Consider the following 17,024-nt stretch of genomic DNA (forward strand, 5'->3'; position numbering starts at 1 on the left):
GGCGAAAGCTGTGTTTCTGTGTCCCTGCATGCTTCTGTGTGGATCTGTCAGATGACATTCCTGCTGTTTCCGTGGCCTTCGTAACTCTGGAGGAACGAGAGGCACTGTCTGTCCCCCTTATTGCAGTCAGGCAGGCAGCCAGGTAAAAGCCCACTTGTGTGTTACGTTTCTTTTATTCTGCACTGACTGAACTTCTTCTCCCTCTCTTCCCACGTAGTGTGGTGTGCATCCTGAGACAGACTTGGAAGGTGAATATTCATAGCTAGTTGGTTTAGGAAGACGTCTTTATGTTCTGCAGTTAATTTATGGACTTTTTAGTGGATTATCTTTTTGAGCTTATTTCCCCAAAGTAAGAGGAGTTAGCACCCCTCCGCCCCCATCCCCTCAGAGATAGAACCCTTTCTATTAAGAGGTTTCCAGTGTTTTTGATGAGTGCATTCTTACCTTCTAGTTGCAGGTAGCTGACTCCTGGGGAGACGTTGCTCCTTGAAAGAGGGGGCAGAGACTGCAGCCCTTTTCACAAAAGCAACGCAAACCCCCATTTCTAAGTACCCTTTTTGTCTTCTTACACATTTTCTGTTTGTGGACTTGCACAGCCCTTAGTCTGTTTGGAATAACTCAGCAGCCAGTATAATCCCTTTGGAATCATCCGTAGGGTTGTGTTGCTGTGGCTGAAAGGCAGCCTTCTGGACCTTTCATTCCTGGTGGTTTAGGCAGATACTATCTGCAGCCTCTGATCATCACTGAAGATTTTTCTTTTTTTTAAATAAATGTTCAAGAGCCAGAAATTTAGGATGTCAAAATTACACTCACGTTCATGCATGTCAAACCAAGTGACACAGGGTATTTGCCCTCTCTGCTATCAAATAACATGAAGAATAATTTTTACTCCCCGACACTTTGTGCTAAGCATTGTCTTGACACTGTGACTATTTCAGCCATCCAGTTGCCTACGTTAAAACAATAAATACAAGTAAAAAGCCCAGGGTTTAGGCCTCTTTAGCACGCTCTTGTATCAGTCAGCCAAATGAAGACCTCAGGTTGCTCTGCCCAAAGCGTTGTATGACATTTTCCATTTTAAAAACATCTGGCCACCTCTTGCCAGTCTTCCTCCAGGGTTAGAGTGTCATCTGCAAGGACTGTTGTCTGATTGTTCTCAAGGGTCTTGGTGGAATCTTCATTGCATTCTCTTTGACCTCTGTAGCTGTGAAAATTAAGAAGCCAATCAAGACGAAATTCAGAATGCCAGTTTTTAACTGGGTTGCCCTGAAGCCAAACCAGATCAATGGCACAGTCTTCAACGAAATTGATGACGAACGAATTCTGGAGGTATCTTTCTCATTGGTTAGAAACAAGGGACCTTCTCTGTGCAGCAAAGCCAGGATGGGTGCTGTGTTAACCGGAACATTTCAAAAAGCTAGTGTTTTAAGTGTCTCGATATAAGAGAAGAAAAGGAGAATAAAATTGAATGCTCTTTTAAAGGTGGTTCTAAAACTGTGTTTAACAAGTGACATTAAAATGGAATAGTTTTGAACATATTCACTGTATGTGACAAGAGACACAATCTCTGCCCTTAATTTATAAAAGGGCATAAAAACCTTTTATTGAACTGTAAATAAAAAAGGACTCAATAATCACACCCACTAGTTGGTTTGGTGGATAGCTTTGGTCTGTGCTGGCCATCCCTACAAGCCAGTAATTGAAAGGCAGTTGAATTAACTGGTTGGAATCAGTTGTCCAAATAGTGAAATAGAGTTAAGCCATGGCCAAAAACAAGTTTTATACTTGGTAGAAAAAGTAACCCTTTTGATGCTTAAGAGACTCTCCAAATTGTGGCTTCCTGACTTCGTTTTTAAGTATAATCTAATTTGCTTATCCCTCTCCACCCCAGGATTTAAATGTGGATGAATTTGAGGAAATATTTAAGACAAAAGCCCAAGGTCCTGCCATTGATCTTTCTTCAAGCAAACAGAAGATAACACAGAAAGGATCGAATAAAGTGACATTACTAGAAGCAAATAGGGCTAAAAATCTTGCCATCACTTTAAGGAAAGCTGGAAAGACTGCTGAAGAGATATGTAAAGCTATTCATGTGTAAGTTCAGGGCATTCAGGAAGATTATATCCTAGTAAATTTAGGATAAAATGATGGACCAGAAATGGCCCATGGGGGTGCCGTATTAGAATGAGTAGTTGTCTTATAAGAACAACAATTGGATCGTGACATCATTTATTATCTTGGTCTGCTCTCTTATATATGCCGACAGCAACACTTACATAAAAGGAAAGTTGAGGGAAGTATTGCAGATGATAAGAAAAGGGAGAAAATGTCACTTTCTGTGGAGTATCTGAATTTTATCCAGATTTGCTGAGTACAAATTTGATGGCATTTGTGGAATGATTCAACTCAATGCCAGATGCAAATAGGATACAGATGCATATTTTAATTCATAACAATAGGAATGTGATTCCTGTTGCTGCTTAGCACTTTCCGAACATTTTAAACCAAGTTTAGTTCTTTTTTTCTTTTTTTTAATCCGTGAACTGCAGAGATGGCATTGGTTTTATTTACTCTTCTGTAAGAAGAATCTTTCTACTCTTTCACTTGTGGTAACTTTCAAATATAATAAGGATGTTATTAGATGTTTTAGGAACTAATTTGTCATTGATGTTCTGTAAATTTTGATCAGAGATTCTGCTTTGATTTCTGGTGCTGAAAGCTAATATGCATTATGGTTTTTAATCTATATTTATTTTGCTTGTCATGATTAAATGTAATTCTGTTGTTTTGCTGAACAGAGTTTGTCCAGAGAATAAAACAGAGGTTGTAGCACATACTTCTTTAGTTCACATTGAGCATATGTCCACAAAGAGCTGGTATTCTTTAAACGGATGTAAGCATTTAAGCAAAACATCCATTTATTATAGGCATTTGGATGCATTTTTCCTAAACACAAGGAAAAATATCCCAGACTTGCTGATCTAATTGAAATCGTTTACAGAGTTCATCAGATATTCTGTAATCGTGCGTATAATTTGTATCTCTTTAATTAGTAGGATTTCACATGCCTAAAAAAGGTCCTTGAACCACTTAACCACCAGACGTTCAGCCTTCCTTCTGCTTTTTCCTACTGCCATTTATTGCTGGTTTCCAGAGGCTTGGGGCTACTGATAGCCTGAAAACTGAGTGTGGCAGTCGTGGTCCAGGTTTCCAGGAAGGACCAGTGAAGGTCCCTGATGCACAGTCAGGAGCCAGCTCCCGGGGGCATGTGCACGTCTGTAGACATCAGCCTGCTGTAAACATTAGCTCATCCATGAGCTGGACCAGATGGGAAGGAGGTTCTCTCTCTAACACTGGCATGTCCACTTCTGTCTTCAGATTTGACTTGAAGACCTTGCCTGTAGACTTTGTAGAATGTTTGATGAGGTTCTTGCCAACTGAGAATGAGGTGAAAGTGCTTCGGCTCTATGAGCGGGAACGGAAGCCCCTGGAAAACCTGTCGGATGAAGACCGGTTCATGATGCAGTTCAGTAAAATTGAGAGGCTCATGCAGAAGATGACCATCATGGCCTTCATCGGGAACTTCACTGAAAGCATTCAGATGCTGACTCCTGTGAGTGGCCCGGCTCTGGCGGGGGCATGGAGGGGTACAAAGAGAGAGAATTTTTTGTTGTTTTCTTTTATGGTTCTCGCAGAATTGCACTTCATGTCATGGACTTTAAGATGCTTTCCCAGAACTTTCAAGATGGCATTTTTATTTTCGCCATCTCTTTCTCCCTGTATATGCCAAGTAAATTTTGAAAACAGTGAATTTCCCTATTCCATGTGGCTGTTCCCCCCAGAGAATGCCATTTCCTGTGTCTGCAAATGTCCTTTGGATTTTAAATGACACTTCAATACAGAGAACAAGGAAAATCATTTTCTCAAATTTGGTTCCCTCCTTAAAGTACCAGTCCTCTGGCTGGGGTTAGCAAGACTGAAAATGTAACTTCATTTCTAAAAATGATCTCATATCTTTAGTGAACAGGCTTATTGGCTTTCATTGGAAGCATTAAATTTGCCATGGGAGTCTTCTTCCTTGGAAGTTTGTTACAATACACTGTGGTGATGTAGAAATAATAGCCAGCCATCTCTTATTCCTTTGTGTTAAGCTGGTAGAGGCTTATGAATATCATAAATAGTTCTTTCCCAGTTCTGTTTCTAAATAAATGTTTGTTAATTGCTGATTATAGTAGCATGTATTCTGAGAATTTTTGCACAGTGATGGTATTTCTTTGCTATTTTGTTGTGTTCTTGTTCTTGGCTAGCTCCATTGATTTAAAAATATGAATTGTATTACATGATTACAGATGGTGGGCAAGGAATTGAATTCTATTGAAAGACACTGTTGACTCCTAACTCTTAAGTCTCATTGCTTACAGATTTTATGATAATCATAATGCTTCCTATTTAGAGAAGAGCTTACATGTGATGCGATAGTTATTTAAGACCTAGCAGGACAATTTAAATTTGTTATGTTTAGGAAAAAATAGAATCTCAGCATTAAGGCTCTAAGTTCTAAATGAAGGCCTATTTTCTTCTGTGTTAATTTTTAGTTTTCAGTTAGAGTTCCCCATTTTTAACGTGTCTTTCCCCCCCCCCCCTTCTTCTTTCCTTTGACTTGGAATCTAGCAACTGCACTCAATTATAGCAGCATCTGTCTCAATAAAGTCGTCCCAAAAACTCAAGAAAATCCTGGAGGCAAGTGAAGTTTTCCTTTCATGCATTATGCACGTATGGAAGAGCTGACTTGTCAGTTGCATTCCTCGGCTGGGGAATGCCTGAGATGCTGTCCTGATGGGCTAATCTTTTCTCTTGTTCTTTACAGATCATCTTGGCCCTTGGAAACTATATGAATAGCAGTAAACGAGGAGCAGTTTATGGATTTAAACTTCAGAGTTTAGATCTGGTGAGTGGGTTAAAAGAAGTACAAGAGTTATATGAGAGATGAAACAGCTGGCAAAGATTAAACCCTGGAGCAGAGAGGTTCTGCTCTGGGAAGTGGGGTGGGATATTTTGATGAAGATTCTCTGCTAGTGGGAGGATCAGTTGGTATAAATTTTCTGAAACACCATTTGGCAGCAGGCACTTCAAACGAATAATACCTTGTGACTCAGTATTTCCATTTTTAGGACTCCTTCCTCAGGAGTCAGAAGTATGGATTCTGTTATTTTATTTATAATTGCAAACAATTAGCAACAATGTAATGGAGAAGGCAATGGCACCCCACTCCAGTACTCGTGCCTGGAAAATCCCATGCACGGAGGAGCCTGGTGGGCTACAGTCCATGGAGTCACTAAGAGTCGGACACGACTGAGCGACTTCACTTCACTTTTCGCTTTCATGCATTGGAGAAGGAAATGGCAACCCACTCCAGGGTTCTTGCCTGGAGAATCCCAGGGACGGGGGAGCCTGGTGGGCTGCTGTCTATGGGGTCACACAGAGTGGGACACAACTGAAGCGACTTAGCAGCAGCAGCAGCAGCAACAATGTAAAGATTGGAAATGATTAAATATGCTGTAATAATAGTTGATCCAATGAGCTGTCCTTCAAGTGTAAGAATATTTGTGAAGAGTTTTCAAAGGAATAGATAATTTGGTGTTTGGGAAAGAAAGAGTATAAGTTGTCTATACAGTTTGATTTTTAACTAAGTAAAATACGGAAGGAAAAACCGAATGGAAGTAGGTCAGGTATTAACAGAGAGGTTGAATGGAATTAGGAAATTCTTTAGAGCTTCTTATTTTTATTTTTCTATGTTGTCTAAAAAAAAAAACAAACAAAAAATTTTTTTTCCCCTTCTTGGATGGAGAAGGGTGCTCTGCTTTTCAGTCACCTGACTTGTGTGAATAGCACTAGAGAAAATGCTCTGTGGAGCCCTGTCGCCCAGGCTGTATCAGTTCAGTTCAGTCACTCAGTCGTGTCCGACTCTTTGCGACCCCATGAATCGCAGCACACCAGGCCTCCCTGTCCATCGCCAGCTCCTGGAGTTCACTCAGACTCACGTCCATCGAGTCAGTGATGCCATCCAGCCATCTCATCCTCTGTCGTCCCCTTCTCCTCCTGCCCCCAATCCCTCCCAGCATCAGAGTCTTTTCCAGTGAGTCAACTCTTCACATGAGGTGGCCAAAGTACTGGAGTTTCAGCTTTAGCATCATTCCTTCCAAAGAAATCCCAGGGCTGATCTCCTTCAGAATGGCCTGGTTGGATCTCCTTGCAGTCCAAGGGACTCTCAAGAGTCTTCTCCAACACCACAGTTCAAAAGCATCAATTCTTCGGCGCTCAGCCTTCTTCACAGTCCAACTCTCACATCCAGGCTGTATGGGGTACCGTGATTTCACAGGAGCCTACGGGGCAGCAGGTGGAGTCCCCGACCCGGGGCTATGCGGTTATTTGATAGGGAGTGTGTATTAAATCTCAGTTCTGGCCCCTAGGAGGCCATGGTCCAGTAAGCACGTCTGCTTTGGGTTGGTAAATAAAAGCAACCAAGTGGGATGTGAGGACTGTGGGGAAAGGGCCTCTGCCTGCCAGGGCGCACCTGTGCTCACCTGCCAGTTCCAGCCCCAATCCCACTCTGGCCTTCACTTGGGGAGCAGAGCCTGGAGTCTTGCTGCTTGTAAGTGGCGGGGAGGCGGTGGGGCGGATGGGGACGAGGAGTTCCGGTGAGGAGAGAAACGTGAACTGCTCTCATGCTTAGAGTCGTCTCTGAGGTTTGGTGTATCCCCTGGTCAGGAAGTCCTCTTGTCACTTAATAATCCAAGGGCTGGTTCACGTGAGAATCAAGCTGACTCTCCTGTGGGGGTGTTTTCCATCTCCTCTGGGGCTCCTGTGCTCACGTGTTTATTCTGAGGGGGAGAACGTCATCTTTACTCTAACCCGTGTCCCTTCTGGTTTTCAGCTCTTAGATACAAAGTCAACGGACCGAAAGCAAACGCTTCTGCACTATATATCCAATGTCGTAAAAGAAAAATATCAACAAGTGTCCCTCTTTTATAATGAGCTTCATTATGTGGAGAAAGCTGCCGCAGGTACTCAATTTCAGCTTTTAACATTACTGTTGGGTGTAAATGCCTTGAGTCATGGGGGAACCATTCCCTGTGTAAATAGCACTTCTCAGAACCCTTCTATGAAGGTGAGGCTAAAATATCAGAGGCTCTGAGCTGAAACGCATGGGCTGTGGTGCTGCCCATTCCTGGGATCAATAACAAACATGGACATGAAGGGGACCTTAGTGTCCTTTTGATAAAGATCCAGGTCTTTTGGGCTCATGTGACTTCCCTCTTCCATCTGTTGCTCTTTTTATTCTGTTGCTGTAATTTTCTTTTTTTCACTTTTTGGCCATGCCTCTCTGCATGTGGGATCTCAGTTCCCCGACTAGGGATCAAACCTGTGCCCCTCTGCACTGGAAGCATGGAGTCTTAACCACTGGACCACCAGGGAAGTCCCTGTTGCTGTTATTTGAAATAAGAGAATGAGAATCTAAGATTCCCACCCAACCCCCTCCCCCCCCCACCCCCCAGATTCTTTAATTAGATTTTGTGCCGTCCTACTTGCTCAGGTGTGGCAGTTCTAAACGTTTGTGTTTAGCCTGAATTATCAGTAGTACTCGTTGTTGCTTTGCTGTGACAATTGGGAATTTTTTTGTATAAATCACCAATGACCCTGAGATTGTGGCTCTGTACTAGATAATAGTATCCTTATGTTTCAAATGAGAAAACTTGACATTTTTTATAGATTAAATGTCTTGCCCAAGGATACATGGCTAGAAAGTGATAGAAACACAACTTGAGGCGCTCCTCTGGTGGTCTAGAGGTTTAAGAAGCTGCCTGCCCATGCATAAGACATGGGTTTGATCCCTGGTCCAGGAAGATCCCACAAGCCACGGCACAATGAAGCCCATGTGCCACAGCTACTGAGCCTGTGCTCCGCAACAGGGGAAGTCAGCACAGCAATAAATAAATAATAATAATTTAAAAACAAAAGGAACTTGAACTCGGGTTGTCTTCTCATATGTATTTCTCTTCTGATTGAGTGATTTTCTTCCTTTTCAAGTTTTCCTTTGTCTAAATTAAGGGGTTTTAGCATCACAATTCTAATTAAGAAAAAACAAGTTTAAAAATTTCCTGTAGCTCATTTTGGCCCAAATGAGATTCCCCTAAAGCGTCATTTCAAAAAACCCAGTGGGGGAGATTCGGGAAATTGAGGTGCTCTCTGACAGACTTGTTTTCTGTGTTCTCATTCTGGGGCCCACGTGGATTCCTTTGTTTTATTTATTTTTTTACTGTGGTAGAAGTCATATAATATAAAAAATACCATTTAACTATATTCACTCATGCAATCCAGGGGCACTGTTCAGTGTGAATGTGTAAGTACATTCACTTTGCTGTGAAGCTGTCACCATGATCCATCTCCTGAATTTTTCACTTTCCTAAACTGAATCTCTGTCCCCATTAAACACTAACTGCCCACCCTTTGTCCCCTCCCCACCCCCCCCAACCCCTCGGCCTCTACTAATCGTACTTTCTGACTCTATGAATTTGACTATTCTAGATATCTCGTATAAAATGGAATTAAACAGTACTTGTCTGCACCTAATTACATTGGAATGCCTTTTTAAGTTTCATATGTGACAGATTCTTTATCCCACCCCTCGTTTATTCATTCACTCCTTCCTTTCTCCAGTAAGCTTTTTTAGTTCCTGCTTTGTACTTGGCACTGGCCTAAGCACTGGGGAGTCAGAGATGAATAACACAGTGTGGGTCTAGTTAGGGAAAAACATGCTACTTTGTTCTATAATTCCTCCCTGTGCAGAGCTGAGTCAGGGAATGGGGAGCCGGAGGTGGGGCTCAGACCTCCTGCAGGAGACTGCAGGGGTGAACCCACCCTGGGAGAATGGCTACACTGCAGATGGAAAGATTCCTGCTCATAATCCCTTCTGAAGCACTGCTCATAATCCCTTCTGAAACGCGGAAGGGTTGTTTAGCGAAAAGAAGCTGTTCCAGGTTGCTTTGGGTCTTGGTGGTCAGGACAACTGAAATTCAGTAGGTGAAATGCTGCCCCCTGCTGGGGAGTCATAGAAATGCAGAAGAGTTCAACATAGAGGATAAGCTCTTGGGCCAGTCAGTTAAGGAACCTCTGAGCCTATAGGCTAAGCAATAGGTTATCATGTCCAGTAAGAGGAGTGGAATAGTTGGAAACAAACACAGGATTTGGGGTCCATATTTGTTATCCAAGCTTCATCTCTGCCACCTCCTAGCTTGTCACCTAAGGAAGCCCATGTAACTTCTTTGTGCTGCTTTTCCTTGTCAGCAACATGGGCTAATGGTATAAATGAATTAGTGCATATAAGGGATTTACTGCAGTGCTTGATGGTGAGTACTTCGTAAATTACTCCTATTGAAGCATCTCTTCACTAAAGACTGGAAACCAGATCCCAGGCTCTTGCATAACCCTGGTAGCCCACTGAGAAGTTGGCTTCCCAGTGAGAACTCACCGTGGCTTTGACCTTTCCCATTAAAGTCATGGGGACCTTGCTTTCTCTACTTCAGTGTCCCTCGAGAATGTTTTACTGGACGTCAAGGAGCTGCAGAGGGGCATGGACTTGACCAAGAGGGAGTACACCATGCACGACCACAACACGCTGTTGAAGGAGTTCATCTTCAACAACGAGGGGAAGCTGAAGAAGCTGCAGGACGATGCCAAGATTGCCCAGGTCAGTGCCGGTGTCCCTGACCTCCATGAAGAAGAAGGAATCGGATTCCGTAAAGCCACCTGGGGCCCTGTCCTGACTGGGGGGGCTAAATTCCCCTCTGCTGAGGATAGATACCCTATGTAACTATGCTAAGCAGGGATAGGGTCTTTCTGCATTTGTACCTGGAGATGTCCCTGTGCTGCTCATTGTCCTCTTCTAATTTGAGGTCTTCACCCTTTTTTCTTGAGGCCCACCCCCGCTTCCCTTCCATTCCTAGGCTCCCTTTACCATGAGTCCTGTATTCAGGTCACCTCAACCAACACACGTCTGGCCTGTGCTCGGCAGAGCAGTGTTCGCAGTGTGTTGGGTTTCTGTGGGACTTGACCTTGAAATCTTTCGCCACACTGGGGGTCAAGTTACATACTTGAGAAGCAGCCAGAATGGACTGTACACCATCACAGAAAGGGAAGGCTGTGTCAAGGGAACACAGGAAGCAGATGTATTGGGCTGGCTCCCGTGTGAGTCTGGCTGCCTTGTGTCCCAGGAGGATTCGGGCAAAGACATGAGTGTCCTGGCTGTGGAAGCAGTGAGCTGGAGTCTGACCAATTTCTAAGGTCCTTTCTGACTTGGTCGACTTGTAGGAGTCCTCCCATGGCCTGAGGACACTCTTGTAAGGAGAAGCTCCTCATTTGCGTGTGTGTGTGTGTGTGTGTGTGTGTGTGTGTGTAGAAGTGGCAGGAGGTCCCAGGGACAGGTTGCTGTATAGCACTCTTGCCTCACTCTTGCCTCTTTGGGTTGCCTTTGACCAGGTGTTGGGAGGAAACACAGGCTGTGGAGAATCGTGGGAGGTGAGGGAGAGCAGAGGGCAGAGAGTTGCAGGGGCCCCTGCAGCTCTTTCCCAAGTTCACATGCTGGAAAAAATGACATTTAAGAGAAATTCACTTTTTCACAGGATGCCTTTGATGATGTGGTGAAGTATTTTGGAGAAAACCCCAAGACAACACCCCCATCGGTCTTCTTCCCCGTCTTTGTCCGGTTTGTGAAAGCCTATAAGGTAAACAGGTGTCTGTCAAGCCTCCCCTGGTGTTATTTCTTGAGCGGGTGCCTTCCTGGAGTTGCACTGCAGTCTCGAGAGCTCTGCAGGGGCCTCCCCTAGGCCTTCAGGTGGCAGATCTGGGTCGGGAGGACGAGACGCGGTTTCTGGCCCTGCTGCTTAGGCCCTCAGACTGTCATGCTCTCTGTTTCTACCTACCCAGCCAGGGGCTCAGCCCCCAGACAAAAGCCTTTGGCTATCCCATGGGGCGAGGGAGACCCAGGACCATCCAAAGCCATCTTTGGAAGCTGCCGCATCAGCTGTCACCTGTGCAGGCAGGTCAAAGGACTGAGAAACCCAGGCCTGCTGTGGAGTTGTGGAGCAAGTCGGGAGTGAGCCTCGGCATCATAGCCGAGGTCAGGGATAGCATGTTCGTGCTGGGCCCGCCCACAACCACGGGCCTCTGGACCAGCACTTCCCTAAGTGTGGGCTGAAAGTGGCTCTTGGAAGGATAGTCGCTCCCTGTTTCCTTATCTGGACCCATAATGGCCCTTCCTTTAAATGGGAGGCCCTCTGTGACATACCCTGGGACCCATATACCCTGAGACCATGGTTTTGAAAAAGTGCATGATTCAGATCTGTGTCAGAAAAATGTGTCCAATGAGAAAGGAAGCCAAGGAGAGCATTATGAGATTTCAGTGCTCAGCTTTCCAGATGGAGCAATGGTAAAGAATCGACCTGCCAATGCAGGAGGTACAGGAGATGCAGGTTAGATCCCTGGGCAGAGAAGATCCCCTGGAGCAGGAAATGGCAACCCACTCCAGTATTCTTGCCTGGAGAATCTCATGGACAGAGGAACCTAGTGGGCTACAGCCCATGGAGTCGCAAAGGGTCAGACATGACTGAGCACTCACGTGAGTGCTCGAGAAGGCAGTGCAGTCTCTACTCTCCAGGCTCGCCTCATGTTCACCTGGGAGATGTTGGTGGAGGAAGGAGGAGCGTGACAGTGGAGTGGGGAGGGATGCAACAGAGGTGTGGACATTTCCAGAAAATGTGATTGGAAACAGTGAGTCACTTCACCGTCCTGATGGCTTTGGAGAACCATCCCTGGGCCTTTTCACTGGAACCCACGAGGTTCCCACTATTCAGCCCTCTTCTCTCAGCATGGCTCAGTGTAGTGGTGATACGACCAGCAGAAGGAAGGCACCCCCTTGCGTATGTGAGGGTGAGCACAGGCACAGCACCAGGTCCATGTGTGTGATCCCAGGGGCTGTGGGCAGTGAGAAGTGCTGGGCACTGGGCCTGCTGACCGAGGTGCTCTGCAGCTCTCTGGCTCAGGTGCAGAGATGGCTTGAGCCAGCTCTGGTTATGAGCTGGGACCATGTTTCTTCACATGAAAAATTGTAAGTCTAAGGTCTAAAGAGAAACTATATGCTGTTTACAAATGTATAATACAAGCTGGGAAGAGGCCCTGGTTGGTCTCCAAGTCTGGAGGAAAAGAAGAGGTGCCACTCTTGGTGGTCTGTGGGGTGTCACAGGTCAGAGCTTCTTAGCACATTCCTTCCATGTTATCCTTTCTCCCCAAGGTCCTGTTCTCTGGCTCCGTGAGGCACTTGTCAGGCAGGGATGCGATCAGATGTTCTACTTGCCCTAACACACTACATAGATAATAACTGCCTGGCCTGACACTGACCGAGGGACTTGGTGGGCAGATGTTAGGATTTTAGGATGTTTTATCTTCCTAAGTGTCAACCGAAGTGAAACTTGAGACAAAAGCAACAAAGATGAAAATGTAAAGTTTATTACTGACAAAAGCTGGTTTGGAGGATAGGGTGAGCTTATACTTCAGCCCTGATTTAGATTTATCACTGCACAGCTAGACTATTAGAAGTAGCTGAGGGAGGCTGGATTCCAGAGAGAGGATGCTCAGAGGGTTGAACTGAGGTCGACCTGTTAGATTTCTTGTCCCTAATCTGTCAGCCTTGCCGCTGCCTCCCTTGGAAAGGAGTGAGGAGGGAGTCCAAGAGTGTCACTCGGTGACAGGAGGCCAGGGGTGGAGGTTTTTCCCTAAGAATGGGCAGAAGGAGAGGAATCTGAGACCTTCTTTTCAGAGAATCTGTAGGGAGGGGAAATCCCCACACAACATGAGAAAGACTAGGAAGCAGCTTGAGTAGGGAGAGGACCATCAGGAAAGGAATTTTCTGAAAAAGGTGAATCTCAACTAAGAGTTTTGAAGAGCTGTGATATAGACTGACAGCAAAACCCCAGAGTCATATGTAGGAATAAAGTGTAGAGCTTTTAAACCTTCCCTTCACTCTAATTCCTGGCTAACTAAGGAGCCTCTCACGAGGGCTTTTTAAAAATCTTGACTGCTGGCGTTTCCAGCAACATAATCTTCTGCTTATTTTGATTTCACCCAGCAAGCAGAAGAGGAAAATGAGCTGAGGAAAAAGCAGGAACAAGCGCTCATGGAGAAACTCCTGGAGCAGGAAGCTCTGCTGGAGCAGCAGGACCCAAAGGTGAGATGTGCCAGGCTCCATCCATGGTCTTTGTGTGAGCAGGGTCCTGATGGCTCCATGGAGGCATGCGGGCAAGAGGGGCAAAGAGCCAGGCTGGGACAGGATGCTTCAGTTCCTTCCTGGGCTTGGAAACTTGGCAGATGGATGCTTGTTCACTCATTACTTGTTCAGCCATCACTGGAATGAGGCTGAGAGCATGTATGCATAGCATTTCCAAGTTTATAGAGATAGGGAACTTAAATCTTGGTTGGATGTACAGAGAGACCATCCCAGGTAACCTGCTGACTGAACAGCGAAGTGTCTGGGAAGGAGAAGGCTTCACAGGGTCACCATTGGTGCTGGCCCCGATAGGGGGAAGGCTTCGTAAGGAGGAATGGGAGAGAGCATTCTAGGGAGGGAAACAACACAGGTGAAGACCATGATGAAGGCTGGCAGGTCATAGTATTTTTCATCACGATCCTCTGCACTGAAGTGTAACAAGTCAGTGGCTATTACTAGCTGCCTTTTGCCATGGGATCTGGCCTTCCTCTGGCTGCCAGTTTTGTGTGTTCTTTGTGAAAAGGATTTTGTTCCCAGAAACTTCCTAAGTTTTCTTCTGCTGAGCAGTGTGTTGGGATGGTGCTGTCTGTGTTTCAGACTGAGGCTGCTTGTTAGTCACAAAATGCTCAGACCCGTTTTGGATTTTCTCAGACCTCCAGTGGGTGTTGGTCTCATTAATCTCTGCCATTCTTTTTTCTTCTCAGTCTCCTTCCCACAAATCAAAAAGGCAGCAGCAAGAATTAATTGCCGAATTGAGAAGGCGGCAAGTTAAAGATAATAGACATGTATACGAAGGAAAAGATGGTGCCATTGAAGATATTATCACAGGTAAAAGCTACTTCCTCACTGTGGCCCAGGGAGATCCCGCTGGCCTCACTGTTTCTGGACCATTTACAGATTTTGCTACTGCTTTTGTCCAGGGTTTACAAGTTCTTCAGTTGATTTTATCCAGATGCAGAATTACAGAGAAACGCCATGCTAGTGTTTGAAGTATGTGTATAGTAACCTGTATACTGCCGGTCAAAGAACTCCAACATTCTCTCTGAAGCAACAACAAAAAAATTTCTCAATATCATGTTTCAGTATCTCAATATCATTGGAACCCTGAATATCATTCAACGTGGCTCCTCCTCCTAATGATGTCCTGTTGTCTTAGATTTGTCCCCATGCTCCATTTTCTCGCTCATGGCCACTTTTACCCATCTGCCTACTTACCGACAGGACCCATACTGTACTAACCACAGTCAACGCATGTTTTTTCAACATGCTCTTTAAAAGCCTTTTCACTCATTTAAAGTAAGTGAAGATGCTAGGAAATCAGTGCTTTCATGAGGATGGACCAACAGGTCAAAAGCCCAGAGGGTTGAGGAATGGTCATTCTCTCCGCTAGAAATCGTGCCTAACCCAGCTTTGTTCTTATCTAAGTTGTAGCCTAAGGCTTTCTGCTCAAACCAACTCTTCAGAGTTTCTGCATTCCCTGTTAAAGATGGGGGCAGTAATTTGGGGCAGTGGCTACAAGTGACTGCCTTTTCATATTTGTTGCCTAAAGTTTCTCAGCTTCCAAGATACTTAACACTTTTTGGTAGGAAATGTTACACAAAAGAGTAGAGGAAACTCTGTAAAAGTATAGAGAATAGTACCCATCACCAGTCAGGAGTTTCCAGCTCATGGCCAATTTTGTTACATATCCGCTTCTACCTGTTCCCTTGGGGTTATTTTGAAGCAAATCCAAGACATGCAATTTCCTTTAGAAGTATTTCCATATAATCTTTGAAAGATAAGGTCTGTTTAGTTTAAAAAAAAAAAAAAAAGCATACCCACAGGGTCCTGAAAAAAAAAAGCCAGTCATTATTCATATTTCCTTAATTGTCCTATTTTTAAAAAAAAATATAACTCTCCAGATTTTTGGTGTCTCATTTCTTGTTAATAGCTTAGTCAGCATTGAAAATAGGGATTACAAAATGGCCAAGTCAGGATTTTTTATCAGCTCAGACCCAAAGAAATAAACGAGGAGAATGAATCACTAAAAAAGGAAGTCAATAAATAATTACTTGTCCAGAGTAAACCAGTGTGAGAAGTGGAATAGGTAAGTGGCTGATGAAAGTGCCAGCGTCTGCAGGGTACACGCGTGCCCTGTACCTCTGTGCCTGCCTGTGTCTGTTCGCCCCACAGTGGCTGGCAGGTGGCTCCCAGATAAAGCTTCCTTGTTTAGCATCTCCTTGTCTCCTCTGCATGGAGTGAGAAGCTCTGCTCTGAGCAAGACCAGAACAGATCTCCTTGGGTAAGCACTGTTGTAGCCTCAAGGACACAATGAGGTTGACTTGTAGGTAGAGGAGCATCCAGCCATGGCACATTAAGAACTCAGAGCTCCGTTTTCATCAACTTGTTCTCCAGCTTAGCGACACTGGCTCATAAAATGTACAGTTTCTATTTGCCTGACCTGATCTACCATAGGAGGTAAATAAATATGTTTATGGAGTTTTTTTTTTTTCCCCTTCTGCTTGGGCTATTTTCCATGATCTACTCAACCCTGCCCCAGATTGAGTAGATTGAGTAACTCTTCTAGGCTTTTTGAACTCACCTGGGTATATATTATATATTGCCTTCCCCGTTTCCTGCTCCCCTCCCTCACCCTTCCCCCAGGTATGATTAACAAAGCACTAACCATGTACTAATGCAGTAGATTGTGGCTTCTTACTGTTTGTCTTGTTTGACTGTTATTTCAATGCAGTGCTGAAGACTGTGCCCTTTACTGCTCGCACCGCCAAGCGTGGCTCTCGATTTTTCTGCGAACCTGTTCTCACTGAGGAATACCATTACTAAACTATTACTCTTTCTCACCTGATGCTCTTAAAAGGTTGCTATGGATTTTTTGACCTCTAACGACCCTCTGTCTGTGTGTCAGGCCTACCCAGCAGTCTAGCATGGAACTGCCATCTCCACTGTGGTGTATTTTATGTTGTTTTCATGCTGCATGGTTTCTCATTTCAGTCACAATTGCTGACTCACTAGCATTTTTAATACATCCTGAACCCACATGGCTGGGATGGTGTGTGCCAGTTGAATTAATACAATTACATATAGAAATTTTCAGAAAATGGAACACTTCTTTGAGAGTCAGGGTGGGGACGAACTAGGTTGCTTTTAAGATTTTGAGGCTAATATCTTTCAACATAAAATGACAGTCACCAATAACAATAATTACTGTTCCTACCATTTATTGAGCACTTTCTGTGTTGGAATAGATTTATATAGATATTAAACCAACCTTTTTGTGCTCAGCTTGCTTTGATAGTAAAATGAGCTGCTATACAAGCTCTCAGGAATACAAAGTGCTCTACAGATGCAAAATGATTTGCAAAAGGATCTGTGAAGTACACACACCTGTAAGTTGGATCTTAAGTGCCTTATGTAGTTCGTAGCCATCATCCACAGTGTGATGGAGCTCATGGTACAAGCTAAACTCAGGGAGCTCTTTAGATCTAGAGGCCTGTGTAAGCTGATATAGGTAATCCGTAGCTTTATATTCACTTTTCCTTCTGAGTGTCATGACCAAGTTTCAGCTGTCAGCAGTTCCGTTGGAGCAAGGCTGTGAACTAAGCAATGAATATAAAGGCTTGGGAGACCCCACTGTCTTCTCATTCATGCTTATTCACTGGTGGCTCTGTTCCATGTCAAACCCAGGGCATTACTACTGTGATGAGCT

The 17,024-nt window shown here is 44.5% G+C and overlaps 1 protein-coding gene across 5 annotated transcripts in view; it reads left to right on the plus strand.

The window, feature by feature from the left end:
• Window positions 1–17,024, plus strand: part of FMNL2 (formin-like 2) — a 331,355-nt gene that overhangs the window by 309,771 nt on the left and 4,560 nt on the right. For all 5 annotated transcript variants that reach the window (XM_010840000.1, XM_010840005.1, XM_010840002.1 and 2 more), the window contains 10 exons: window positions 1,205–1,329; window positions 1,892–2,094; window positions 3,379–3,613; window positions 4,672–4,740; window positions 4,868–4,948; window positions 6,935–7,064; window positions 9,585–9,748; window positions 10,680–10,781; window positions 13,181–13,279; window positions 14,023–14,146. In XM_010840000.1, the coding sequence (XP_010838302.1) occupies window positions 1,205–1,329; window positions 1,892–2,094; window positions 3,379–3,613; window positions 4,672–4,740; window positions 4,868–4,948; window positions 6,935–7,064; window positions 9,585–9,748; window positions 10,680–10,781; window positions 13,181–13,279; window positions 14,023–14,146 (1,332 nt within the window). The remainder of the gene's footprint in view (window positions 1–1,204; window positions 1,330–1,891; window positions 2,095–3,378; window positions 3,614–4,671; window positions 4,741–4,867; window positions 4,949–6,934; window positions 7,065–9,584; window positions 9,749–10,679; window positions 10,782–13,180; window positions 13,280–14,022; window positions 14,147–17,024) is intronic.

This window comes from Bison bison, unplaced genomic scaffold (genome assembly GCF_000754665.1).
Source record: "Bison bison bison isolate TAMUID 2011002044 unplaced genomic scaffold, Bison_UMD1.0 scf7180017864139, whole genome shotgun sequence".
In the NCBI taxonomy this organism is placed as follows: domain Eukaryota; kingdom Metazoa; phylum Chordata; class Mammalia; order Artiodactyla; family Bovidae; genus Bison; species Bison bison.